Source organism: Heloderma suspectum, chromosome 6, assembly GCF_057233095.1.
Source record: "Heloderma suspectum isolate Gila_16-S chromosome 6, 16-S_ref, whole genome shotgun sequence".
Lineage (NCBI taxonomy): Eukaryota > Metazoa > Chordata > Lepidosauria > Squamata > Helodermatidae > Heloderma > Heloderma suspectum.
The window spans coordinates 69,429,005-69,456,421 of NC_139463.1; the positions used below are offsets into that span (position 1 = coordinate 69,429,005).

The 27,417-nt window shown below is 46.9% G+C and overlaps 1 protein-coding gene across 1 annotated transcript in view; it reads left to right on the forward strand.

Moving 5' to 3' along the window:
* The first annotated feature begins 7 nt into the window (after positions 1 to 7).
* MPP2 (MAGUK p55 scaffold protein 2) overlaps positions 8 to 27,417 on the forward strand; it is a 56,527-nt gene continuing 29,117 nt past the window's right edge. The window contains exons 1-5 of the mRNA XM_084808265.1: positions 8 to 73; positions 11,939 to 12,057; positions 18,887 to 19,039; positions 23,981 to 24,130; positions 26,862 to 27,089. Coding sequence (XP_084664391.1) covers positions 11,941 to 12,057; positions 18,887 to 19,039; positions 23,981 to 24,130; positions 26,862 to 27,089 — 648 coding nt within the window. The 5' untranslated portion in view covers positions 8 to 73; positions 11,939 to 11,940. The remainder of the gene's footprint in view (positions 74 to 11,938; positions 12,058 to 18,886; positions 19,040 to 23,980; positions 24,131 to 26,861; positions 27,090 to 27,417) is intronic.

Below are 27,417 nucleotides of genomic sequence, written 5' to 3' on the forward strand. Positions count from 1 at the left end.
CGGACTCTATGGTCGTGGCCTGGAAGCCCTCCACAGCCCATTTTAACCACTGGGGAGCCCACCAGACCACAGGGTAAGCCTCCGTGGGGCCCCTTAACCCTTTTGCAAGGGGTGGTAACCCGGGGTGGCTTAGTAACCATGCAGAACATGGTTTCTTCCCTCACATGACACACTAAGCCACCGTGGCTCAGCATAACGTCTGAACAGGCCCTAAGTCTTGATCTGTTCCTCCTCGTGCAGTGGGGAGTGTAAGTGTGCCTCTCTCCTCACCCCCCTAGTGTGCCCGTTCCCCCTCTGGTACCACTGGCCATCCATGCATGAGCATAATATTGTTAAAGGCAACATTTGTGAAATTCAATTAAAATATTTTAAAGCTGCCGCTCTGGTCCAAGTCCACCCACTGCAGTTGATTTATGACGACTGTGCAGTCTTGACCTACGGGCATTGGATTTTATGTGTATTATGCTCACACATGGATCATCTGATCCAGTTTGTAGCCTGTAGACTTCTGTACGTATGCAGTTTGACAATCTAGGTCATGGGAGCAGGATCGGCGCAGTGCTATAAACATGAGTCACCCCAGGTGGTTCTTTTTGAAACTGGGAAGTAACAGGAGTGAATCCAAAATGATCAAGAGGCACACGGCAGCCACTAGGATGATCTAGGAAGTAGAATGCTGAGAATTCTGCCTTATCTGCATGGTCAGAAGCTACAGAATTTGCCTGTTTCCTGAGGGATGGAGAGTGCTCCATCACTGAGCTGAATTGGTTGAGAGTCCTTTATGACCTCCATGAGCTCTTCTTTGATGATGATGATGATTTCAGGTTGATGTTTATAGATAGGTTGGAGTAAATAAAAATCAGGAGTCATTGTTTTAAATAGTTCTAGATATATGTCGTTGTTGTGTATTATTTGTTCTATGTTATTAAGTAAATGGCTTTACATTTCATATAATGTATTTTAATGGCTTTTAATTCTTGTGAACCGCCCTGAGAGTTCCAGCTATGGGGCGGTATGGAAATATAATAAATGAATGAATATTCAGATTTCAGGGTATTTATAACCCACTTTTGGGGGCCATGTCCTCGCAAATCGATGTACAAGAAAAGAGAGATGCAAGAAATTACAGATGTAATAGCCAAGATTAGATAGCTGAACGAAACACTGCTCTGAAGAATGCAAGCTATTTATGAACCCAGTCAAAGGCAGAGGCAAAGAGAAAAGTCTTCAAGGCCTGCTTAAATGACTGTTCTGAAGGAGCGAGGCATAATTCAGGTGGGAGGGAGTTCCACAGTTATAGAACCACCACTGAAAAGGCCCTGTCCCTTGTGCTCACCAGCCTAAGTGATTTTAACAGCTGGTGCAAGAGAAGGAACCCTGAAGCAGATCTTAGTGTACAAGCTGGATTGTATGGGCACAGTGCCAGCACTTTGATTCAGGCCTGGAAATTTCCTAGCACAAAATTGGTGTTTTGTTCAGATTTTTTGACCCCCAGCAGCTGTCGTTTCCAGACTGTCTTCCAAGGCAGCTCCACATAAAGCATGTTGCAGTAGTCTAGTTGGGAGGTAATTAGAACACGGGTAACCTGAGATGACCAGTGAATGAATACAATGGGGGTTCAGAATCACCTGTGGATGATCCATCACGTAGAAAAATAGCAGGTACAGACTACATTCATGGAAGCCTATATTTGTTTGGGTGAATGGCAGGAGTGTTGAACCTCTTTCAGCCTGAGGGCCAAATTCAACTTCAAAGAAGCTCTCAGGGGCTGCATTCCAGTGGTGGGCGGGGCGAAAGGCAAAAGGGGGCAGGGCTGAAGGGGAAAGGGGCAGGGTGAAAATACAGGCATATTGTAGCTTCAAGCTCTTCCTGCCCAGTAACTAGGCCTTGGGAGAGGCTTTTCAACCTTTTAGAATGGGGAAAAACTGGGCAAAAGCTGGGAAACTACCAAACAATCAGTGGTTGGGGAAAGGGGGTGGAGCCAGGGGAAGGGCATGGCCATCTGGAGGACCCTCAAGGGCCAGATCAGGACCCCAGGTGAGCCAGATTTGGCCCACAGGCCTGAGGTTCAACACCTCTGGTGTGTTGGGAATATTGCAGCCTCATCTGCAAGTTACTGGAAGGGGGCAGTGTTGCAGTTAGTTGGTTCATGGGAATTTTGACCACAGCTAGCTTAACGATCTCTATAGCCTACAATGTAGTTTCCTGTGATTTTTTCCTTTTGCTCTTCCCTTTCCTCCCCCCCCCTCACTGACCATCCACCATTGCTGGGAGCACGTGTTTTTGCTCTCTCGCTCCTGCCTGTGTAATGGAACACAAAATGAACTGGACACACTCTTTTTGAAACTCTACGTTGTACCTGAATTTTTATGCAAGAACATTTGTGAGTAAAGCTGTTTTATTTCCTTCACTGAAGAAGGGTGTGGTCTCCTTATTATTAAGATAGCCTTGTGTGCATGTGGGACTGGTAAACATTCGTTCTGCTTTGCCTTTTGTTTTTTCTCTGCTAATTGCCTTTCTAACAGGAGGCACTATTACTAAATAATCCCATCACGGGGTACATGCTCCATACACATGTTCTCATAAATGTGTGGAGACTGGGAGCAGGATGAAGAAGAACAAACCTGATTCCCTTCCTTTCCATTCAATTAATTTCTAGGACTGGGTAAAAATGGCCTCTTGAAATTCTCCATCCTATTTTCAGGCATAGAAATTGGTGGTAGTGGGGACAGTAATTTTGCTGAATATTCTCAAGTGGGAGATTTTCCAACAGTTCCAAAAAGAATGTTCTTAGATAATTACTCAGAAAATTCTCTGCTGAGAAAGTCTGACTTGGTTAATATGGAATTAAATGAAAGCACTGGATGTGCCTGATGTTGTCTTATCTCGGAAGCTAAGCAGGGTCAGCCCTGGTTAGTACTTGGATGGGAGACCACCTCAGAATCAGGCTTCCTGCACTGAGCAGGGGGTTGGACTTGATGGTCTTGTAGGCCCCTTCCAGCCCTATGATTCTATGATCTAGCTCATGCTGGTGGATGAAGGAAGCAGCGGGCTAAGAGAGGAGTCGAGGCCAGGCCATGCCCATTGCATCCTTCAACAATGTAAAAAAATTACATTGGCTTGAATCCACAGTTGCACCTGAAATTCTCCACTCTTATCTATGGGTAGCAAAATGGGAGGGGGGATTTTTCACCCCCCTCCTCCTGAAGTTTTTCAATAGTTCTCCAAAACAGTTCTGGGGAAACCAGAAAAAGAAAATTCTCAGGGATGTCTCAGCAAATTCTTTTCTTAGAAATTTTGGCTCAGCAGCTCTAGCCAGAATAGGTTTGATGATGATTATGTAGTACCCTTAACTCATGGGGTGGGTAGAAAGTAGGTATCTAGTTATTTTTACTTTTAACTTCCTGAGCACTGATCATGCTGGCAGGGGCTTCTGGGACTTGAAGTCCCAAACATCTGGAGGTCTACCTTCTGCCCATCCCTGCCTTAACTCAGAGCTAGAAATGGCTTTCAGTTCATAAGTAGTGGCAGCAATCTTTTAAACAGACAGCATCAAAGTTCTGAGTACCAGGCCAAATCAATAACACTTCAGTTCCTTGCCATCTTGCTTGCAAGGGTTTGTAGTTGTACCCTAAAACACAGGATATAATTTTAAAAAATAAATTAAACAAACAGAATCAACTTTCTAGGTGCAAGGATTAAAAGGGCCTAGGATTTTTCCAGTTTTGGCTCCCCACTGGAACCATCTACACATTCAAGTTGGTTCAAGTCGGCTTTTAATATATTGTGTGTGTGAGTGGGGAGGGTTGGAGGGTTCATGGCAGTAAAACATGTTTATTTCATGTGAGTAGAGAATTAAGGGGTGGTACCTAGTCCATATTAAGAAATCTGCTAATACTTGTTGCCATCGTAGAGTTCAGTCCACATCTGTTAGACAACCTGAGTGGATTTATTTATTTATTTATTTATTAAATTTATTAATTGCCCATCTGACTGGTCACCCAGCCACTCTGGGTGATGTACAACCCACCATAAAACAATTTAAAACAATAAAATTTTACCATATTTTTTTTTTAAAAAAATACCCTAACCCACCCCAAATGCCTGCCTGAACAACCACGTTTTTAATGCACGACGGAAGCTCATTAAAGAGGGGGCATGACGGAGTTCCCTAGGGAGGGAGTTCCACAGAGTGGGGGCCACCACAGAGAAGGCCCTCTCCCTCGTCCCCACCAGTCTAGCTGTCCTGGCTGATGGGACAGAGAGAAGGCCATCCAAGGCTGATGTTGTTGAGCGGCCTGTCTGGTGCTGCTGGAGGCGCTCCTTAAGATAGGCTGGGCCGGAACCATATAGGGTTTTAAAGGTCAAAACCAACACCTTGAATTTGGCCCGGAAAACAACTGGTAACCAGTGCAACTCCTTCAGCACTGGAGTGATGTGATCTCGCCGGCGGCTGCCTTTAATCAGGCGAGCCGCCGCGTTCTGTACCAGCTGCAGCTTCCAAACCGTCTTCAAGGGTAACCCCACGTAGAGCGCATTACAGTAGTCTAAACGAGAGGAGACCAGGGCATGTACTACCGATGGGAGCAGATGGTCGGGAAGGAAGGGGCGCAGCCGCCATATCAGATGGAGTTGATACAGCGCTGTCCGGCTCACAGCTGACACCTGAGCCTCCATGGACAGCTGGGAGTCCAAAATGACCCCCAGGCTGCGGACCTGGTCTTTCAAGGGTAGCCGTACCCCATTCAACACCAGGTCAACATCCCCCAGCCTCCTCTTGTCTCCCACCAAAAGTACCTCAGTCTTGTCAGGGTTCAGCTTCAGCTTATTCCTCCCCATCCAGCCATTCCCCATCCTCCCCATTCACAAATGTAAACTCCTTGACATCCTGATTCTCTTTTAACTTCCCCCATCCCTCAGAGCAGTGGAGGCTGGTGGCTCCAGTTTCAGAGGGGTGGTAATTCGATGCTGGGTTTTCCTTAGAAACCAGCCAGAACTCTAAAAGTGCTATCCCAGGTGCTGAACCCACTGCCTCAGAGATTGTAAGAGATTATGTCTTTTGCTTTTCATTGGCTAACATTTTTGGGAGTTGCTTGGTTTCAATTGAGATGGGTATAGAGAGGCAGGAGAATAGTGTGAGCAGATCTCTGCTTCTCCTTGCCTTTGGTTCCATTGTAAAAACTGAGCCAAGACAAGAGCAATTGGATAGGGCAGTGGTACCCGGAGATGGTTGCCACAGCAGCACAAAAAGGCTCCTTCAGCATCTTTTCAGAAGACCAGTATGAATGACAGTCCAGCATGGCCTCTTCTTGGAAGAGAGATCCCTAGCTTTCTCACAGGAATAAGAGCTGCATCGAGAAGGTTGGAAATCATAGAATCATAGAATAGTAGGGTTGGAAGGGGCCTATAAGATCATCGAGTCCACCCCCTGTTCAGTGCAGGAATCCAAGTGAAAGCATCCCTGACAGATGGTTGTCCAGCCTCGTCTTGAACGCCCCCAGTGTGGGAGAGCCCACCACCTCCCTGGGTCACTGGTTCCATTGTCATATTGCTCTAACAGTCAGGAAGTTTTTCCTGATGTTCAGCTGGAATCTGGCTTCTTGTAACTTGAGCCCATTATTCCGTGTCCTGCACTCTGGGATGATCAAGAAGAGATCCTGGCCTTCCTCTCTGTGACAACCTTTCAAAGACTTGAAGAGCGCTATCATATCTCCCTTCAGTCTTCTCTTCAGTATTTGCCCTGATCAGGGAACCATGGGAAAGATGCTGTTGCCCACTTCCCTGGTCTCCCAGATCAGTGCTCTGTGTCCTAGATGTGTGTGCAATATTGAGCAGTATTAATTCTGTGGAAGCCATGCAATGCTGTTCATTGTCTACCCAGGGTAGAAAAAACAACAGCCAGTTTTGAGAGAGATGGAGTGGGAGAGGAAGTCTAAGAGCATCTCTGCCGCAGCCTGAAATCCTGCATTTAAAACAGGGCTTTCTGCTTCCATTTTAGATGCAGGATCACGATGGACTCCCTTTACACGTGGACTCCCCCTTTATCTGAGTCTTCCATATGTTTCATTATACAGCTGCTAAATGGCGCCATGGTCTAGCTCCTCTTATTGCAGGCTTTCCTCTTTTCATGAGGGAACTCAAGCGGAACTCAAGAGCTGTAATTTGATAGCTCATTATCTCTGATCTTTTTAAAAAATGGAATAAAGGTAATTTGGTGCAGGAGATGCCCTGGAGGTTGACAACGTCATCTAAAGGACCTGCAAACTTCCGTGAGTAACCAATCTCAATAGTGGGATAAAAGTTCCATGTGAAGAAGCCCTAAAAGCTAGACAAATTCCAGTCAGGTAGCCATATTAACAGCAAAAAGGAGTTTTGTGGCAACTTAATTTATTGTGGCATAAATTGCCCCCCTGCCCACTGAAGGTACACTTTATGCATCTGATGAAGTGTTCTCTAATCTACAAAAGCTTATATACACAACAAACATGTCTGTGTGAAGCTCAAATGTATACAAGATAAATGCAATGGCCATTCATCTCTCCACTCTCCTTTGCCCAGTCCTCTCTGCAAAGTATGGGATTTGTTGATTTGATTTGTACCCTGCCTTTCCACCAAGAAAATGGTGCTCCAGGAGGCTAACAATAATAAGAATCAGAATTTTAAAATAAAGACTTGGTTAAAACTATCATAAAACAAATACATTAAAAACACACACAACAGTAACATAGTAACAACAGCACCCAACCCAATAGACCAGCCTACATGCCAAAGGCCTGCTTGAATAAAAATGTCTTTGCCTGCTGGTAGAAGGACAGCAGTGAGGGAGACAACCTAGCCCCCCTCGGCAGGAAATTCAGCAACCTGGACAGCAGCCACCAAGAAGGCCCTCTGTTGTGTGTCCCCCAAACATGGCTCTGTGGGCAGTGGTACCGAGAGAAGGGCCTCCCCTGCAGTTCTTAAAGCCCAAGAAGGCTCATACGGGAGAAGATGGACTTTCAAGAATGACATGGTGTAGAAGGCTACCATCATGTTCTTATGACTCTCCGTGGGGACAGATAAACTTGACAGGCAATAGCAGTCATCATCAGGCCGTCATCTACACAGCATGCCATTCCTTATATTGGAGTGAGAGGAAAGGGGCATGATCTTGTTCACAGATACGCCATTTTGGACAGCATCTCCATGGCAAGCATGCCATGTGAACATTGTACAACTCACCTGTTGTCATTCAAATGTGCCAGCTGACAAGTTACATGGAACTCTTTATCCGAGGTCTGTCCAAGGAAGCATTCTGTATGATCTGGAAGCTTGTGTGTATGCACCGAGGGATGTTTGATGAAAGACACTATCGTACCTTTTTGGGTTCATTTATCTGAAATGAAAGTCCAAACATAGCCCCTTTGCATTAATAGATCTTCCCGCTGTACTCTCTGCCCAAACAGTCTCTAATATTTTTTAGCCAAAATGGACAATAGGAGTGGAGCTACTTGTTTTGGATGTGCTTATGTGCGCATATCTACGTTGCCAATTTGAAATTGGGCTGACCTACCCCACAGCATCCCACCATATACAAATGAACTGTGCCTATATTCAGTCCCTCTTTTCTCCCTATGTGCTGCTTACTAAGCTTACTACCAAATACTGGCACTTATCAGCTGCCCATAGCTGTTGCGGGTTGCCCATTACTGTCTTGGTAACCAGGTTTGACAACTCAGTCCCCTTTAAGTTCTCAGGAGTCTGTGCGACTACAATAAAGAAGTGGCAATTTATGACCCGTAAATGTGAAAAATGTGCTTTCTGAGCTTTAGAGAAATGTACAATTTGAAGCTGATTTTTAAAAATATGCCCTCCAGACATCCTGGAAACGGCATTTGGCTTGTTCAGAACTATGGTTTGACTTGCTTATTCTCTTAATGGATAACTAAATGTTTGGTGTAGTGCCAGTGCGGTGTAGTGGCGAGAGTGTTGGACTGGGAGCTGGGAGATCCGGGTTCTAGTCCCCACTCAGCCATGGAAGCCCACTGGGTGACTTTGGGCCAGTCCCAGACTCTCGGCCCAACCTACCTCACAGGGTTGTTGTTGTGAGGATAAAATGGAGAGGAGGAGGATAATATAAGCCGCCTTGGGTTCCTTGCAAGAGGAAAAAAGGCGGGATATAAATGCAATAAAATAAATAAATGTATGTATGTATGTATGTATGTACTGTTTCCTGATGTCAAATGTTGGAAGATACGGATTACAACTACGGATGTGCTTCTCACCCCCTGTCCTCTAACCCCCATGAAACCTTGTAATTTTGTGGGGGCTGGGAGTCTCAGTCGCTCCCTTTATTGTGACGAATTCTTCTGCCTTCCACACATGTGCATCGCCTTTTCAGAACCCTTCAGTTCTAGGGTTCTCTGGGAAAAGCCCCAAGAGCTGAGCCAGTCGAAAAGAGGTTTAATCTTTGTCATGCAGTCCGAGAGCTGAGCTACATCAACGTATCAAAACTAGCCGCACAAAGGCAAGCCCAGGTCCAGCAAGTGGCATCCTCAGACACTTGCCAAGGGCCCACCCATGGCTGACGCTGCTCCTGCTGGTCTGCCCCCTCTCTGTCTCTTCTTCAGGGAATGCTGGGTGGTTGTCCTTGTAATTACCCACAATTCCCCAAGCAGTGCTATTTAGTGTCACCCAGGGCCTTGTGGGTAATTGCAATGACAGTCACCTGGTGCTCATCAGAGAAATATCACCACCTGATCATCATTGTCCTTCTCCTCTTCCTCGGTAAGGCTCCTCACCTGCCCCTACAACCAGCACAAATAAAAAGGAAAAGAAAGGGAAGAACAGGATGGGACCAGACCTACTGTCAAAATGTGGGGAGGGGGCAAACCAAGGCCCCCTCCAGCCTAGAGCCGGCCTTGCATGTAACACAGACTGAGGCCTGGACTACGCGTGCAGCCAAATGGGGTGGTCGGGACTTCTGGTGTTAGCGCGGATTGTACCACTTCAGATTGTATGTGGACGATCACTTTTTAAAGAAATGTTCACCATGTAAAGAAAACACACACCTCCGTGCAAACAGAACCTAGCCCAGCAGGAGTGTGCCTTTCCAGAGCCTTTCTCCCAGATGTTAACGTTTGCGTTGATATGCTAGGTGTTTTTAAATGTTGTGTGCGGAGGAGGGTGGGGGAGCATTCTAAAATATGGCACACACCCCTGTAGCCTGAAGTGGTACAAGCTGCTGTACTTCCTCAGGTTTCCACCGCCTCCATCTGCCGATGTCAGGGTGGAAACTGAGCCAATAGAACCCCAGAGCAGTTCTGATTCTGAGGAGGATCAGCAATCCGTGGGAGAGGAGCCAGCTCATCCCTCACAGGCACAGCAGCTGGCAGAGATTCCTCCTGCCGGCATTCCTGAGATAGATAGTGACCCTGGCAGTGAGAAAGTGCGGGAGCGGGGCTTGCTAGACGCTTGACGCAGACGCAGGGAGCGACGAGTGATGGAGGGCACGGAAAGGAGGCGTAGTGCCCATTTCACGTGCAAGCAACAGCCGCCTCCCATGGACCCAAGGGAAAGAGGGAGGATCTCTCCCTAGCCCATAAGTTCAGGGTCTTCAAGTGACTCTCCTTCAAATGGGGATCAACTGCCTACTCGGCACATAGGCCACTCTGCTGTTCCTTGCTTAGTCGCTGGTGATTAGCATCTGAAAGAGTAATTAAGTTGTAAAAGGATTAAAGCCTTGAAAAGAATCCTCTCATCTGTGTCTTGAGTGGGCTATTGGAGTCTACTGAAAGAAGCAGCTAGGGCACTCCTGACAACCACATGCATTGACAGGGCCTTATTGCCAAGAGCTCTGAAACTCCCCTGAAGACAGGAAGAGAATGTAGCGTAGGCCAAAGATATGGAAGCATGAGCCACTGGTTGCTCTTCTCCCTCCATTCGTCGTCTCTGCTCTTTCCCCTCACAAGCCCCTAGGGACAAATTGCCACTAAAAGAGGGGCAAAATAAATAGAGACAGGGTTGTCCCAAGACATTTTGCTGCCTGAGGTGAAGGACAAGATCACACCCCTACCTCTCACCCCACATTCCATCTACAGAAGCCAACCAGACCGGTAGGTGAATCTTACGTCAACACTTACTTCAACACTTACTTCAACTCCATGGCACTTGAGGACAGCAGGGGAGCTAGCTTAGGGGGTACAAGGTAGGCTGTGTGGTATGAATACAGCTCAGTTCTCGGCCACCTTGCCCCGCCTCCCGGTATCTGCTGCCTGAAACAGATTCCTTGCTCTGCTTAAAAGTAGGGCCGGCCCTGAGCAGAGATAAGCAACAGGCACAGCTCTGGGAGTGCTTCAGAATGATCAGCCTGGGTTATATGTTGCTATTCTTGACAGAATTTCTCTGGCATAGTCTGAAGGCTCCCTGGCTGTCCCGCTGACTGTTTGAGAGCAAGATAAAACCAAGATTTTGCTGTTGATTAATTTGTCAGCTGGGGTTGAGGCAGATGTCTGTGGGTCTCTGCTATGGCCAATCCAGGACTACAAATGCTGCTTGTTTGCTTGTACATGGGCGCAATGCCCATGCATCCCCCACCTCACCCCGCTTAGGGAATGCAGATTGGACAGGAAATGTCCATTTGAGCTAGTTTATGCAAAAGAAGTAGGGTTGCATGCTTTTGTTGATTCATCTGGGAAACTGATCAAGAAAAGCTTCAGTCGTTACTTAACATTTTCCCTCAGTGAATGGTTGGCTCTGAAAATGAAGGATGCGCCCCTGAGTAAGCTGCACTGATATGTCAGCTTCTTCTAATAAATGCCTCTGATAAATGAAACATTAATCTTCCTTTCTCTTCTTCACTGAACCTTCCTTTCAAAACTTTAATTGTGCAATTTATACATGTTCTTTGAGCACTGTCTAAATCATGGATAGGCAACCTGGGTCCCTCCAGATGTTTTGGACTACTACTCCCATTAACACCAGCCAGCAGGGCTGAGGGGAATTGTAGTCAAAACCATCTGGAGGACACCAGATTGCCAACCTTGGCTCTAAATAGTAGGTGCTTCAGCTTCCTAAAGACACCTTGTTTGCCAAATTAATGGTTTTGTATTGTTGGATGTCCCATGTTCCCCTTTTGGTTGACCACTCTGGCTTAGTGATAGGCCAGATCTTTGTTGCTAAGGGGGAGAGAAATCACCTATAACAAAAGATATCTCTGACACCTTCACAGGCACATGGCAAGGTTTTCTGTATCTTTTTGAGCAATGACCCTATATTAACCTTCCCCAACCTGGCTCTCTCCATATGTTTTGGACTACAACTCCCATCATCCAGGCAATTGCTGCCTGGGGATGATGAGATTTGTAGTCCAAAACGTCTGGAGGGGCCAAGATTGGGGAAAGCTGCCTTATATGATACCCGTGTTTCACTGCTGCTGTACTCCCCCCTCCCCCTTTGTCCCCTGGTTTCTTGTCCCCCTTCTGTTTCTTCTTTGATAACGTTTTTCTTATCTTTTACTGTATTTGTCTGCTTGTTCTGGCAGCCTCCTATCTTTTAATCCCCCCCCGCCCCGATTTCCTCTGTGGGCTGGGGTGGGTAGGTTATATGGGCCTCATCTGTTTTATTGTTATTTCTATTTTTTAATAAGACTAATATAAAACTACCTTCATGAAGGCTTCTCCTTTGTCAGCTGTTACCGCCACCTGCCATTCCAGCAGGCTGCACTGAGGGAGATGAGAGGGAGAGCAAGACGGTGCTAAAATAATTAATTTCCCCCCTCTTCCCTCCCCATTCCTTTTTCCTTGTGTGCTGTGTCTTTTTAGATTGTAAGCCTGTGGGAAAGGACTGTCTTGTTTAATTGATTATATGTAAGCTGCTCTGGGAGCCTTTTTGGCTGAAAAGCGGCATAAAACTGCTTTTAAGAAATAAACAAATAAATAGCACTATTTCTTTCTCTACACAGCCATGCAACAGGTCTTGGACAACCTCAGTGACCTCCCCAACTCTATGGGAGCTGGAGATCTGGATCTCATCTTTCTCCGTGGCCTCATGGAGAGTCCAATAGTAAGATCATTGGCTAAGGTACAGTTAAATGGGGTAGTTGGATAAAGGACAGTAGCTGGACAGAACCTGCATCTTCAGTTCCATCCATTTGCGCTACATTGTTTACTCCTTCTTAATCTTGTCCCTAATTCACCTACCAAATAGTTTAGCTGATAAGCTATTCCACACTCTCCTTCCTTCCTTCCTTCCTTCCTTCCTTCCTTCCTTCCCTCCTCTTTACTGGAAGGAGTTGCTATATATTAGCCCTACCTCCAGAGCTCCATCTCTGCATGCACACACGCACACATACATGCACACACACTTTTCCCATGCGTTTTGGGAAGCTATTGCTGACATGGTCCTGTGTAGTGTTATGGGTGATACTGTATCTTCCAGGACTTGGTTTGAGCAAAGGCCCACCAATTCTCAATGCCAGGTCTCAGCATGAAAGATATGAAGTCACAACAAAGAAGAGAAAGCTTTTGGATATATGCCAAGTGCCTTTTATAGAACAAAGGATTTGGAAGAGTTTTAATGGGGTGTCCAGTCTAAGCTCCTTCCCAAAGCAGGACATCTTATGCTTAAGGCATATGGACCCCCATGGATGGAGATCCCACAATCTCTGCTTCTGGTCTCCTCCAATAGCAAGTGCTGTTATGCTTAGGACATCCTTCCTAATTTTTCACCTAAAATCTTCCTCCATGTTATATAAGGCAATTGATTCTTGCCCTGCCTTATAATATAATTATCCATAATCATAACGTCCAGGCATGCTCAATCTAATTTCAATAGTAATTTCAATTTATGAGTTGCCCTATAGCCCAAAGGCTCACATACATCTCACATTTAGCGGTTAAGCACTGCTGGTCTCTCTCCATAGCCTGGCTTCTCTCCAAAGGCACTGCATTTCCCTGGATTGTGTTTTACCAACCCAATGAGCTTCAGCATCCCCATGCTGAAATCACTGCGTTGTGTTTTTCTATATGCCTGCTTTTATAAAGGGCTCAATTTTTGCCTGAATTCACCATATCATAGCTCCTGTTTCTGTATACAGAAACTGGGTCATGCAAGCTATCACTAAGCATGTGCAGGATGGCTTTCTCTTGCCCCAGAGTTGACTTGACGTAAGAAATGTGCAAAAATTCAAACTTCAGGTTGCATTTTGAGAGGGAAACATTTCCCTTGACATTCCACTGCTTTAGATGTTGTGGGTCTCTCTGGATAGTTTTGATTTGAGTTGACTCAAAATATCAAATCTCGTAAGTTGTCCAACTCTCTAATGCTGTCAGATGCTAATTACCTCTAGCGATGAACGAACCCGCTGCTGTCTGGTTTCATCAGGTGCTCGCCAAGCTGTGCACCGCTGCTCTCTCCCCCCGGACCAGTTTGCTGAGCCTCCACGCTCATCCGGACCTGCTCACCGAGCAGTTGCACACCTGGCGAGTAGATCCAGCAGCCAGCCAGCCTCTTAACAAGTGGCCATTTTGCGTACCAACGGCGGCTTGGGGATATCTGGGAATCTAATGTTACATAAATGGCAGCTGTAATAGGGCCATTTACGCAACATTACAGGCATGAATGGACCATTTACGCCTGTGATGTTGAGTAAATGTTCCCTTAACGGCCATTTATATGACATTAGATATCTGGAAAACCCTGAGCTGCCATCATCATCATCATTATTATTATTTTCATTTCTATACTGCCCTGTAGCTGAAGCTCTCTAGGCAGTTTACAGAAGTTTTTATGCAAAATGGTGGCCCACTTCGGGTGAGCACGGGGGGTCAGTGAGTGGGGCTGGGGGAAAGGAGTGGTGGGGGGAGTCTTCCAGTCTCCACCCCCTTCCTGGATTCTCACGACATCCTTAATTACTACCAGGGCCATCCCAAGATGCTGTATTCCTTGAGGCGAAGAACAAGATGGCACCCGCTCTCCCGTTCCACATAGAGAAGCTGACTGAACTACCAGTTGAAGCTTGATTCAGTACCAGTCATGGGACAGCATCCTTCCCCACGCCTGAGCATAGGGGGTGCAGGACAGGCCAAACAACTGACTAAAGTTTAGGGGATCCAGGACAGGTCACGTGACACACACAGCACTGTCTCAACTGGAGGAGAACAGACTCTGGAGAAACAGCAGGGGGACTGCTGCCTCTGCCTTCCGGCATCTGCCACCTGAAGCAGTCAACTCACTCTGTCTAACAGTAGACCAGCCCTGACCGTAGCAAGCTCTGTCTGACATGGTGCTAAGATGATTATTTTTTTAAAGCCATTGCTTATGAACTGACCATTTTTCCCTGACTCCCTGCTGTTACATGGTTTTGTGTACTCCCTGCTGTCCTCTGCTTGCTGTTTGTATTCTCAGTTTTTTGTTTGTTTATAGTGTTTTTTGATTTGTCATTGTGGGTCCCCCTGGGTGCCCCAAATGGAGGCAGAAACCAGGATATAAATGTATTATGCATGTTTTGTTGCATTAAAAAGGTTTATATGCTGCTCTTCAGCAGAGTGTTCAGGGTGGTTTACAAAAACAGGATAATAATTACGTTATTATCTTATTAACAGTTATAATAATAATTCCCAAATACTATCAGATACCGCGGCTGTAATCCTATATACCATTAGCTGGGAGTAACTCAGCGGGACTTAGCTCTGGGTACAGAATGTCTCTGTAAACCTCATTGGACACCAACCATCATCCACTGTCAATTATTATGTATTCGCATATATGTTCATATGCAACTTTCTGTCATATTTAGCGACGTATGAATTTTGTTAAATCCGTTCCACCTGTGTTTCGCAGTTAGTCAGGCATCTTTTGTTGTATCATCTATCCGCTCATTGATAGAATCAGATTTTTGAGAGTGGGGAGGATGTATGAGAATTTAGTTCCACTTGTGCACATTAGCGTTACTGCACATTTGCGGAAATTACCCCCAAAAGTTAAAAAAAAAAAAAAGAAGGTCCACAAGTCCACAGAATCCACACCACTTGAAAAAAGCCAGAATCTGCCGGTCAGATTCATAGAAACCTTAACTAATATGAATCCATTGTGAATCCCTACCTAACATATGCATTTTGTATGTTACCTTTCTCTAATATAAACACTTTTGTACACAAAGTTTGAGCTGAGAACTTTGGTGGGCAGAAGGTAGATCCCCTAGGTTTTGGACTTGAACTCTCATAAGCCCCTGCCAGTATGGCCAATGGGTGGGAATGCTTGGAACTGAAGTCCAAAACATCTGGAGCTCTACCTTCTCCCCACTCATGGGTTAGGCAAAGTTTGCAGATGCTTATGTGAGCTCTCTGTTCACCTGCCAAGCTATGGGTAGGGAGAAACCCAAGTTCCACACAATCCATGGTTAATTTCAAAGAGGGAAGCTGGCACTCAAGCTTATCTGATACCCATGTCCCCTGAGGTGGAAGCCCTGGACCCTAACCTCACCTGCACTAAAGTTTGTTGGACTGAGACAGTTGTGAGGGAAGACCGATCTGTGCATGTTCAGAGACAGCTGTGTCACACACTAATGCAGAGATGCAAAGATGAATATTCCTAGCTAATGAATGTTAGGTGAGTCTCTTGGAGCCAAGTTGCATGTGTAGGGCAGGGATGCAGAACCTCTTTCAGCTCAAGGCCCAAATTCCATTTCAGAGAAACTTTGAGGGCCACATTGCACTGATAGGTGGGGCCAAAAAAATAAATAAAAAATGCCAGCATATTGTAACTTACAGCTCTTCCTGCCAGTAGCTAAGTCTTAGGAGAGGCAGTTCAACTGTTTAGAATGGGGAAAAATCTGCACAGAAGCTGGGAAACCACCAAACCACTGGTGGTTGGGGGAAAGGGGGTGGGGCCATGGGAAGGAGGTGTGGCCATCTAGAGAACTCCAGTGGGCCATATTGGGGTTCCAGGAGGGCTGGATTCTGCACCCCTAGGCTAAGGTTCTGCACCCCTGGAGTAGTGTGTAGTGGAGGGTTAGCTTTTATTTACTCTAATGCCTTGATTCAGATTGGAACCACCACTCTCCAAGAGGGGAGGATTAAGTCTGTCTTCCCCTGAAGACAGTCTGTCTTCACTGTTTTCCCCAGAAATCCACCCCCCCTCACCGAGGGGAGGTTTATAAAAAGAAAGAAAAATATCTCCATTGGCTTTAATGGAGGCTTTTTTCCTCTTTGTTAAATCCCTCCCCCTGTAGGGGAGGGAAATTTTAGGGGAAAACCACGTGTGTGTGTTGGGGGGGGCAAAGTTTAGTCCTTGCCTCCTGGTGTGTGGTAGTCCCAGTCCAAATTGGGGCTGCATGCGCTTATGCTAGAGTAAGCAAAAAGCTAACCATCAGCTACATGACAAAGAATTGGCCTAAAGTGTAGTTTGCTCTCCGTTTCCAGGCCATGACTTTGAAATTGATTTCCTCTGCTGTGTTGAACTTGAGCTTATTCCAAGTGGTGAATCTGGAGTTGCTGCTGACACTTCACCGAAAGCAAAATTCTAGGCAAATTGGAAGGGCCCTGCCCTTGCCCAGACAAAACATCTGTAGGAATTGCAAGGATGGCTACATGTTATGCTCCAAGTAACCATGTATAAGCCAGACGCTGACCGTTGAGGATTCTAACGGCTGTCCCCGGGGTAGGCAGAGGAAGATGGAGGGGGTGGGGGTTACAATCATATGTGCCCAGGGAAGCAGGGACTGCTGGCCACCTTTCTCCTCCTCTAGATGACTTCTGCTTATTTTTCTTCTGGCTGCTAATTGCTCCGATTGTCTCTCTTCCAACCCCTAGGGAAAATTAGCCAGTAAAAGAAGATACTATAAGCACAGGTAAACAACCCAGAGAAGGGGCAGCTGACAGTTCTTGCTTCCCTGTTTGGGTGGTGGGAAAGCTGCCCAGTTTCCTCTATCATCCCCCGGAATGCTCATAATTCAGAGCTAGGGTTGCATGCATATCACTACTTTTTATGCAGGGAGGGTAATGTGTAGGCAGGATCTTTAACCAAATGTCTTTAAAACATAAAACAATATCTTAATCAAATAGTAAAATTTCTCAGGGACTTTGCCTGCATCTCTCTGTCTGAACCACTTGCTTGAACTGTTCTAGCCAAACTAGACAAAATGCATGAGCAGTCTCGTGGTGTTGTGTGGTTTGTTTTTTTGCTTGTTTGTTTTGGTTTTTCTGCAAATCAGTTGCAAGAAGCAGTAAGCAGGAGTGGAGGAACAATGTGGGAGGGAGTATGTACTCCTTTCCTGTCATTTTTTCAACCTAAAATCTCCCTTCCCAAGTTTCTTTACTCCTTGCAGGGAAAAATATATGGGGGGGGCAGCTTGGAGTGCTGGTGATTTTTGATCTGGGAAACGGTAGAAAGGGATTTAACCTGCCCCTCTCTCTTTCTTTACTAGGGATGAGTAAACATGTGATGTTTGAGCTCCTTTACGTTCTCTGACTTCCTCCTTGAAGCTTGGTTTGTGTTCCTGGACACAAGCATCTTTTTTTTTCAATCAGAAAAAAATGTGCACTTTTAAAAGTGCACATCCAAATTGTGCACTGCCCCCCATAAGATAACGTATGAAAATGTGGACTTGGAGGGGTGGGAAATGTGCACTTACACAAGATCGCACTTTTGAACGTGAACACAAACATTCCCGAGAATTGTGCATCTGCTCGCATTCGCATTCGGAGTTGCAAACAGGACATGCTTGGATGATCTGCGAACAGGAACACAATTCTTGTTCATCACTGTTCTGTACCTTTGATCGTGATCACAGCAGCCAGCAATTTTTCCCCAGGTTGTTTTTTTTTTAAAAAAAAACTTAACACAGGAGACTTGCTTGCGTATCTCCTCATTTAGTTTGGCTCTGGGAAGCCCAGACAATAGTAGTGGAAGACATAATACAGCCTTACCCCAACCTGGTGCCCTTAAGGTGTTTTGGGCTACAACTCCTATCATCCCTCACCATTGACCAGGCTGGCTGGGACTGATGGGAGTTGTAGTCCAAAACACCTGGAGGGTACCAGGTTGGGGAAGGCCGATGTAATATGTTTCCTGCATTGAGGGACTAAACTGTACAAGAGGTAAATAAATACCATCTTTATGCCTGCATGCCCACTGTAAAATAGGCCTGGGAAAAGGAGCTCTCAAAGGTTTAGGAATGTTTCCCTTTGCAGCCAAAGATATCAGTGTAAATGCAGCAGTGTCCCACTTCAGTATTTTCCAGTCCTGGCCCTGGAAGTGAAAACAGGATCCAGAACTGACTCACATTCAGCCCCCCACCCCACCCCACCCTGCTGACTCCAGCGGGTAAAGCTAAGCCTCTATTTGAGAGTCTATTATTTTTAGTTCCTTCTCTTTTGTGTCGGTCTCCTTCCTTGAGGCTCATCCGGAGCAGCTATTCATCTCTCTTACAGGCAAAGACCTGTTTGATTTCTGGCTACACTCCATCGAAGGCCAGGGAAGGCTCTGATCTGTTTGAGAATGCTCTCCACTAGATATCTGAGCCAGTGGTTTGTATGTTTGTGCATGCCATAGTTCAAATCCTTTTCCTTTATGCTGTTCATAACTCACCCTATCCCTTTCTTTTTGGCTTTGTAAAGAGCTGATGAGTTTCTCCAAGCTTGGCAGGTACCCACTGGGTGATGGTATTTAATTTTGGAGACATATGTAAGCCCAACATACTTAAAAAAAAAAAGCTTGGAGCTCATGGTCTTGCCTTCTTAGGGAATCCATAGAAACATCCCAGCTCTCAGCATTATCTGTAGGACTCTAGCATCCCTGGCTACAACTCTGAGCTGGTGCTGGAAGGTCAAAGGGTTAGTGGGGCTTTGTTTGTTTATGTGTGCTACTAATCTGCCCTCCTCCACCCTCTTGCCACCCACCCTCCCTGCAGGCTCACGAGCGACTGGAAGAGACAAAGCTGGAAGCGGTGAGGGACAACAATTTGGAGCTGGTCCAGGAGATACTCAAAGACATCGCTCGCATTGCTCAGCAAGACAGCACGGCAGCTGAACTGGCTCACATCCTCCAGGAACCTCACTTCCAGGTAGGAGATGACTCCCTCCCAAGAGTGGGGCAGGAGGGGAGAGAAAGAGAGAAGAGGAAAGGAGCCCCTGCACAATTTATAAAAAGGTAAAGGTGTCCCCAACCAGTCGTGTCCCACTCTAGGGTGTGGTGCTCATCTCCATTTCTAAGCCGAAGAGCCAGCGCTGTCCAAAGACGCTTCTGTGGTCATGTGGCCGGCATGACTGAACACCGAGGTGCACGGAATGCTGTTACCTTTCCCGCCGCAGCGGTACCTGTTTATCTACTTGCAATTTCTTGCTTTCGAACTGCTAGGTTGGCAGAAGCTGGGACTGAAGACGGGAGCTCACTCCGTCACGCGGCACTCGGGTCTCGAACTGCTGTCCTGCAGACCTTCTGGTCTGCAGTTCAGCATCTTAACCACTAAGCCACCGCGGCCCCTGCACAATTTATGGGGAGAGTTTAAAGCATGGGTGACATTGGCCTGGCAGGACAGGGGAATGTACTGGGCAGTGGTGCTGCTAGGCCTGTGCCTTGGGGTCAAAGTTCCTTGGCCATGCAGCTGGCAGGGGGGAGACCATCCAGAAAGCAGCAGGTGATGAGGGCACTAAAAGCAATCTCCTTCTTATTCCTGTCATCATGATAGTACGATTGAAGTGGGATTAAAATGCAAACCCACACATGCTCAGAATATATTTTTTCAATCAGGGTTGGCAAACAGTGTTGTTGTTCTGTCATATTGGGAATATAGAAGTAGTTGTAAAGCATGGAATGGTGTGTGTGTGTGTGTGTGAAAGACAGAGATAAACGTACTAGGGATGGACAGACTCACCCACACCCGGCTTTATCGGGTGCTTGCTGAGCTACTGCCGCTGCCCACCCCTGCTCGCGATGCTGTGTGAGCTTCATCATGGCTGGGCAAGCCCCCGATGAAGCTGCGGGGCCAGCTGTCCTCCCCAGCGAGCCTCCATTGTGCGCAATAATGGCAGCTTGGGCACTTCCGGTAGGTAATGCTGCATACTGGTGGCTGTAAAGTGGCCATCTGCGCAACATCACAGGCGAAAATGCTCCATTCCCGCCTGTAATGTTGCGTAGATGGCCCCTTTATGGCTACCAACTATGCAACATTACCTACCCAGAAGTGCCCGAGCCACCATTGTTGCACCCAATGGTGGCTCACTAAGGAGACTAGGCAGCTGCCGGGCGCTCGCTGAGCCACGGGGTACTTGCTAAGCGGGTCCACGAGCACCCTGTGGTTTGGCAAGTGGGGTCCAGGTGGGCGGGCGGGCGAGGGGGAGTCCATTGGACTCCACACACCCCCCCACGGACTATTGCAACATCTCTAAAATGTACATTGTGTGCCTCACAATTGAAGTAATACACGTGACTATCTAAAGTCCACCCCCCCCCCATAAGACCATTACGTCCAGGGTCTAAAATAACTTAGCTACAGCACTGTGCTTAGGTAATAGGAATGAATCCCAGTGAGACCTGTGTGTGTATGTGTGCGTGCGTGCGTGCATGTGTGTGTGACAGAGGTGCGCTTTCACACAAAGATCAGAAGGTTCTTGTTGACACTATAATAACAAGGACATCTGGGGATTTGCCCTTTGGCACCGGCATTGTGGGAAGAGTTATGATTTGGCAATGGATATTGGGCTTTGTGTTTTGTACCAGGCTTGGGGGGGGGGGAGTTGTTTTAATCAACAGCATTAACAGTGTGGGATTTATGTGAGATCTGCCCCACACCCTGTTTTGAGTGTAGGTGTGTTTTGTCATTAGTGTGGGTAACGATGACAAGATTTGTGCCAGTTTTATACAGAGATCTGAGGCATCTGGCTAATGCTACAAGGGAGCAGTCCTATGGCCCCTAGACAGAGTCTGTGGGGGCCATAGGATAATTTGGATTCCTGGATCTGAGGTTGGAGACAGCACTCTGACCATGGATCCAGGAATCCGTGCTTCCCACCCCCATCCCCACCCCCTTGCAGGCAGTACAGAGACAACCACACCAGCTGATTCTCTGAGGCTGCAAAGGTGTCTTTGGAGAGCTATCCAAGAATGCTCAGGTATTGAAGCTGGCCCTGAGATCTCTGTCCCACTGTGAAGAGCCTTGGCTTTCTCTCTCCCCGCTCCCCAGATGACAGAATTCTGCAGAGCTGATAGGGGTGCAGCAGGCTACCCTTAGAACTCTAAAAAGCCTTATGGTAGGCCCATCAGGCTTTACGTCTGGCACCCCGTCTTAAGATTTACCCTTGTTTTTCAAAGGATTCATTATAGTTCGATTTCAGAAGGAGAATGCTTCAAAAGCAACAACTTTTGAGATGTTGTTGGCTTTTCTGATTCCCCCCCCCAAAAAATGTCATCCTGCACATTATTGTTTTTTTTAAATTGTTGTTTGTTGTTATTCCATCCTTCCTCCAAGAAGCCCAAGATGGCATACGTCATTTTATCCTTACAGCAGGCCTGTGGGGTATGTTAGGCTGAGAGAGAATAGTTGGCCCACGGTCACACAGTGGCCTTTGTGACTATGCAGTAATGTGAACCCTCCTCCCCTAGGTCCTAGCCTGATTGACATTCTGACCACGACACTCAAGGACTTCTCATATTTCCAACTTTAAGTCTGGTTCAATCCCATTCCACATCAATGCACAAATTTTATTTTTAAAAATTCACATGAAAATTCATATGCATTTTTGTGCACGCTTCTAATACGCACATCTTTGTGTAAGCTCTTCTTTTTTTGGTAATGTAAAGCATTTTTGAAATCTAGTTGTAGTAATGTGTTTCTGTGGGCTATCTTCACTCTTGTGTGCATTTTTGTGTGCACTTTTCCCACAGTGTATGAATTTTTGTGTGCACTTTCCCCTGATGTGCACATTATTGTGCACATTCTTTGGAGATCGGGACTGTAGCACTACATTCGGGAAAGTGTGAATTTCAGTATTCAACTCTGTTCCCGTTCACTCCTTGGTTCAGCAGCTGCAAATTTGGTAAAATCACATAAAAATTCGGACAGAACAAATTTCTCACCCATCCCTAAACCCCCTGAGGTAGGTTAGGCTGAAAGTCAGTGACTGACCCAAAGTCATCCAGTGAGCTTCATGGCCAACTGGGGACTAGAACTTGGGTCTCCCAGGTTCCAGTCCAACACTCTAATTGCTACACTGCACTGGCTCCATCACAACTACATCTGCACCTCGATATATAACCTGATAATTCAGGAATGCGCTCTCTCTCTCTCTCTCTCTCTCTGTTCTTGTTGAGATGAATCTAGTTTGCAATTCATGTGGCTGTGGAGGAAATTACTTTGGAGTAGGGATGTACGAATTACTTTCCTGCCATTCCGGCGGGGGGGGGGGTCTGGAAGGGGGGCAATCCGTCCCTCTCCTTGGAATCCTTGCTAGCCGGCTCTGCTCCGCGGCTAGCTCCGGAGCGCCAGCGATACGGCCGCCATTGCCGTATTGCTGGCTGGGCTGACTGACTCTGGACGTAAATGGCGTCCGCTATGCCATTTGCGGCTGGAAAGCAATTAGATTAAGCTAAATGCAGCCGTAAATGGCTGCGTTTAGCTTAAACTAGGGGCTTTACAGCTGTAAATGGAGTCTGCTACTCCATTTGCATCTGGGGTTTTTCATGCGATCAGCTAGCCTATTGCATGAAAAACCCCAGGCGCAAATGGCATAGTGGATGCCATTTGCGTCCGGAGTCACTCAGCCTCAGTCAGTGATATGGCAATGGCGGCTGTATCGCTGGTGCTATGGAGCCAGCCGGTGAGGAGGATCTGGCTCTGTGCGGGTCCGGAGGGAGGCAGAGGTAGGTGGGGTCATTCTGCCATGGACTCCGGAGGCTGGATTCAAAAGAATCCAGCCTCATTGGAGTCCGTGGCAGAATTCTCTGACATCCCTACTTTGGAGGGGATTCCTCAGTGGCTTGAGACAGAAATGCATTCTTTCTTGTCATCACTGTGCTAGGTAGGATCCAGTTTATGCCGGGGATCCATCTGGAAGAAATACATGTGTAACGGTTAGTGTGTTGGGTTTAGAGCAAAGAGGTTTGGGTTCAAATCCCCACTTGGTTGTGAATCTCACTTGATGACCTTGGGCCAGTTATAATCCCTCAGCTAAACCTACCTCATAGGGTTATTGTAAGGATAAAGTGGGATAATCCCTTTGCATACCACCCTAAGCTGTCTGGAGGAAGGGAAGGATAAAAATGTAATAAATGAGCAGAATCTGATAATGTCCCATGCTGTGTGTGTGGATTCTGAGATTGCTTTTCTCAAACTTCAGTTCATGCTGCCTACAGGAGACCTAAGGGATGGCTGTGCCATGCTGATCTTTGCTACACTTTCAGCTGAATCTTTCAGCTGTTTATCTGGGATATAGTGTATACAATCTTGAGAAGGGCTTTCCAGTGATCTAGCATTGGTACATTATTTTCCATGTGGATGGGGATGGCAGGAAGAGGGGAGATAAGGCTAGATTCTAGCACAGGAGTGGGCAACCACTGTCCCTGAGCCCACTTCCATGTGGCCCTCAGCCTAATTTCAAAAACCACCTGCATGTGATTAGTTCAGACACCTGAACTGTGGCAGCCTGTTGGGCAGGAAGGAAGAGGAAGGGAGAGAAAAGGGGGTGGCAAAAAAAGAGAGAAAAGGGTGTGGCAGAAAGTGAAAAGGGGAAACCCATCCACTTTTAACTCTGGTCCTATCCGTCGCCTGCTTTGGCCCCGCTCACTACTGATGTGGGGCCCCTGATGGATTACCCACAAGGGAATGTGGCCCTCAACAGAAAAAAGGTTGCCCACCCTGTCTACGGGATTCAATTATGGTGTATCTAGGAGGGATTATCCCCCTCTATGTTTTATTTTATCTGCCTCTGATCTCAGTTGACCAAGTCTTTCCACTCTTTCCTCTTCTCCTCCACCACCATCACTGCTCTCTGCTGGACTCACTTCTCAGTCTCTCTTGGAAACTCATGATTCAGTTGCCTCCAAGAGCTACGAGACCCCACCACCCAGTCCTGTCCTGGACCCCATGTTCAACAACCAGCCAGTACCACCCGATGCTGTGCGCATGGTGGGGATTCGTAAGACCGCCGGGGAACACCTGGTGAGCAAAGTCCTTCCAACTGTCCTAGGTTGTCTTAATTTAAAGACCTGTGTACACAGCAGATCTACAACAAAATTATTGATTGATTTATGTAGTATCCGTGTACATGGTGATTTGCAGAATAACATAGACAATATTTGCACCAAGGAGCTTATAGTCTCCTTGGTGCAAACATTTGACAGTGTGAGGTGGGTGGATGGAGAACAGAGGGAAGCAAGAGCTAAGGATAACTAGGGGTGGACGAAAGTCACTTACCTGTCCTCGAAGGACGTTCGCGGTGGGGGGGAGGCACTTCGCTGCTCCCCCCGCGAAGTTCCGGCCGGGGGGGGAGGCTTCCCGCCTCGGCCCGGCCGAAATTTAGGCCGGGGGGGAGGCTTCCCGCCTCGCCCGGCCGCGAACGCGAAAGTTAAAAAAAAAACAAAAATGCCCCCTGATAGGCTACGTGACGATTCACGTAGCCTATCACGGCTAGATCTGCAAAGTCAGCCGTGATAGGCTACGTGACGATTGACGTAGCCTATCACGGCTGACTTTGCAAATCTAGCCGTGATAGGCTACGTGAATCGTCACGTAGCCTATCAGGGGGCGTTTTTTTCTTTTTTCTTTTATTGCAATGGCGGCGGCAGCGGCAGCCGGTCGAAAGACCGGCTGCCGCTCCCGCCCCGCTCGAACACCCGCCGAACTGCCGGCCGGACCCGCCGCTGGGAGGGACATTCGGCGAAGGTAAGTCCCGTCCCGGGGGGGTGCGGGGGGTGGGGGGGTGCGGGGGATTTCTCCCCGAAACTTGTTCGGGTGGCCGAACACATTGGCGCTCAAATTCTCCGCCAACCCTAAGGATAACAAGGAATAATATGAGCAAATGCAGTTACATATATTTTGGTTGGGGATGAGGACTGAGAGGTTACTGACATCAATTTGAAAATTCATTTGATGCTAATGGAAATTTGTGATGGGGAAAATGTCCCTGGCTTGAATCAGATTGCTTTGAAATGAGCTGAGTTATCCCCCTGCCCCTGGCTAAAAAAATAATGAAACGGCTTAGCTTATTTCTAAGCCAAAATGAATTTGAGCAGACTACCAGCAGCAGCCAGGTAAGCGGGAAAGGAGGGGAGGAAAGGATGGAGGGGAACTGAAGGATCTGTGAGTGGGTGGGAGGGTTCAGGTTTTGGGGCTGGCTGTGTAGGAAGGAGAAGCTGAGAAATGGATGTCAACGGGAACTGTTTTCCTGGGACTATTATCAGTGTGAGAGCAATTTTTGTCAGGATCGCAGCTGGGGAGGGAAGGGTCAACCCTCCCTTTCCCACACACTATGGTCCTGATAGGAATGCCCCCCCGCACTTGTTATCTGTAAAACAAAAACAAAAAAACAACCACCACCCAACCTGACATACTTCTGAGTGATGTGTGTAGGATCATGTCAAGTTTGGCCCTGAAAATAGATCAGTTTGCGCAATTTATCTAGGTTATAGAATCTTGCTTTCTGTGTTGCAGAACTGACATCCTCCTACCAATATATGCACATTACAGAGTGAGGTATGTGTGCTTTCTTCTGCACAGAGAACCATGGCAAAAATATGTCATGTCCCAGAATGTTGTGATGTGGCTAATTGGTGGAATTTTACATTCCTATAATTAACATGTTGTGCATTGCGGTTTCATGAGTGTGAAAGATGCCAAATTGCAATTAGAGGACATTCTGCTCATTGTTACAGAAGAGTATTTTTGTTTTATTTTTAAAGGAATAGCATTCTAGAATTAGAAATCTCTGGTGCATTCAGATATGACTTTATTTGAGCAACTGGGCCACTCTGAAAGTGTGGTATTTGGTTCAAAGTACAAACCATTTTCCCTCCAGGGTTGAGCTTAGGATTTTGCTATAGAAGCCAGCAGTGCACAGCACTGATTGGCTGGTAGCTGTGACAAAAGTATCTATCCCAAGAACAATCTTGCAACTCTTTTAGGTTGATTGCACTTTTTTTAAAAAAATGACAGTTTAAATGAATGAAACACAAGTGTGGTGTTTTTTAAAAAACAAAAAGGTGGATAGCCAGTGTGAAGCACGTGAATCTTAGAGAAGTCTGGTAGAGCCCAATTTTCTCCCTGTCAACCTCTCCCAAGCTTCCCTCAAATTGGGAGTGTTTCACACCTCATTGTATGAGGCGGTAATGAGGGGCGCACATGAGGCATGAATAAAAGATGTGTCTGATATGTTGGCAGGGTGAAAACAAAAAAACCCCTCTATATACAAATACTAGATCAAGGGTCCCCAACCTTTTGGGGTCAGTGGGCAGATTTGGAATTTTGAGAGTCTTGTGGGTGCTCTCACAAAATGGCTGCCATGAGGCCACTGCTCATTCATAAAATGACTCCTGTGGTGGGCATGGTCAGTCACAAAAGACTCATTTCACAGAAGGCAAACTGGTGAGGCTAAAAGAAGAGTAACTTCTCCAAGAACCTAAATACAAGGCAGAGGTGCGGTCTGAGCTCCGAAACACCAAACCACTCTTTGGAGCCCAAATAAATATGGTGCTGGAGGGCAGCCCTTCACTTTGCAGCATGCCGACCTCCCAATCTTAAGAAATAAAATAAAAATTAGAAGGAGCTGGGAGACTGGTAGGTGCCGAGAGAGGTGTCTGTGGGCACCACTCTAGGACCACAATCCTGGATGTTTCCCCTCACACCGAGCTTTCAGGTATTGATCCCATGCTCTTATTTGTTCCTCTTGCCTCAGGGTGTGACATTCCGGGTGGAGCGTGGCGAGCTTGTCATTGCGCGCATCCTGCATGGTGGCATGATCGACCAGCAGGGTTTGCTGCACGTGGGTGACATCATCAAGGAGGTGAATGGGCAGGAGGTGGGGAGTGACCCACGGTCACTCCAAGAGGTGCTGAAAAACGCCAGCGGAAGCGTCGTGCTCAAGATCCTGCCCAGTTACCAGGAGCCACACCCACCACGCCAGGTAGGAGAACCTCTTTTAGCCACTGTTTTCACCTCCCCCCACCAAGAGGGCCACACCCCTTTCCTTCAACCACCATTTTTGGGGGTGATTTCCTAGCATTTTTTTTTTTTTGCAATTTCCCCCTGATCTAAAAGGTTGAGATGCTTCTCCCAAGACTTAGTTTCTGGCAGTGAGAGCTTGAAGCTAAAATGTGCTGGGGGGTGGGGATTTTGGATATGCCCCTTTCGCCTTTGGCCCTGCCCACCACTGAAATGCAGGCAGCCCCTGAGAGCTTCCCCAAAATGGAATTCCCTTGGGCTGAAAAAGGTTCTGCACCCCTGGACTAGAG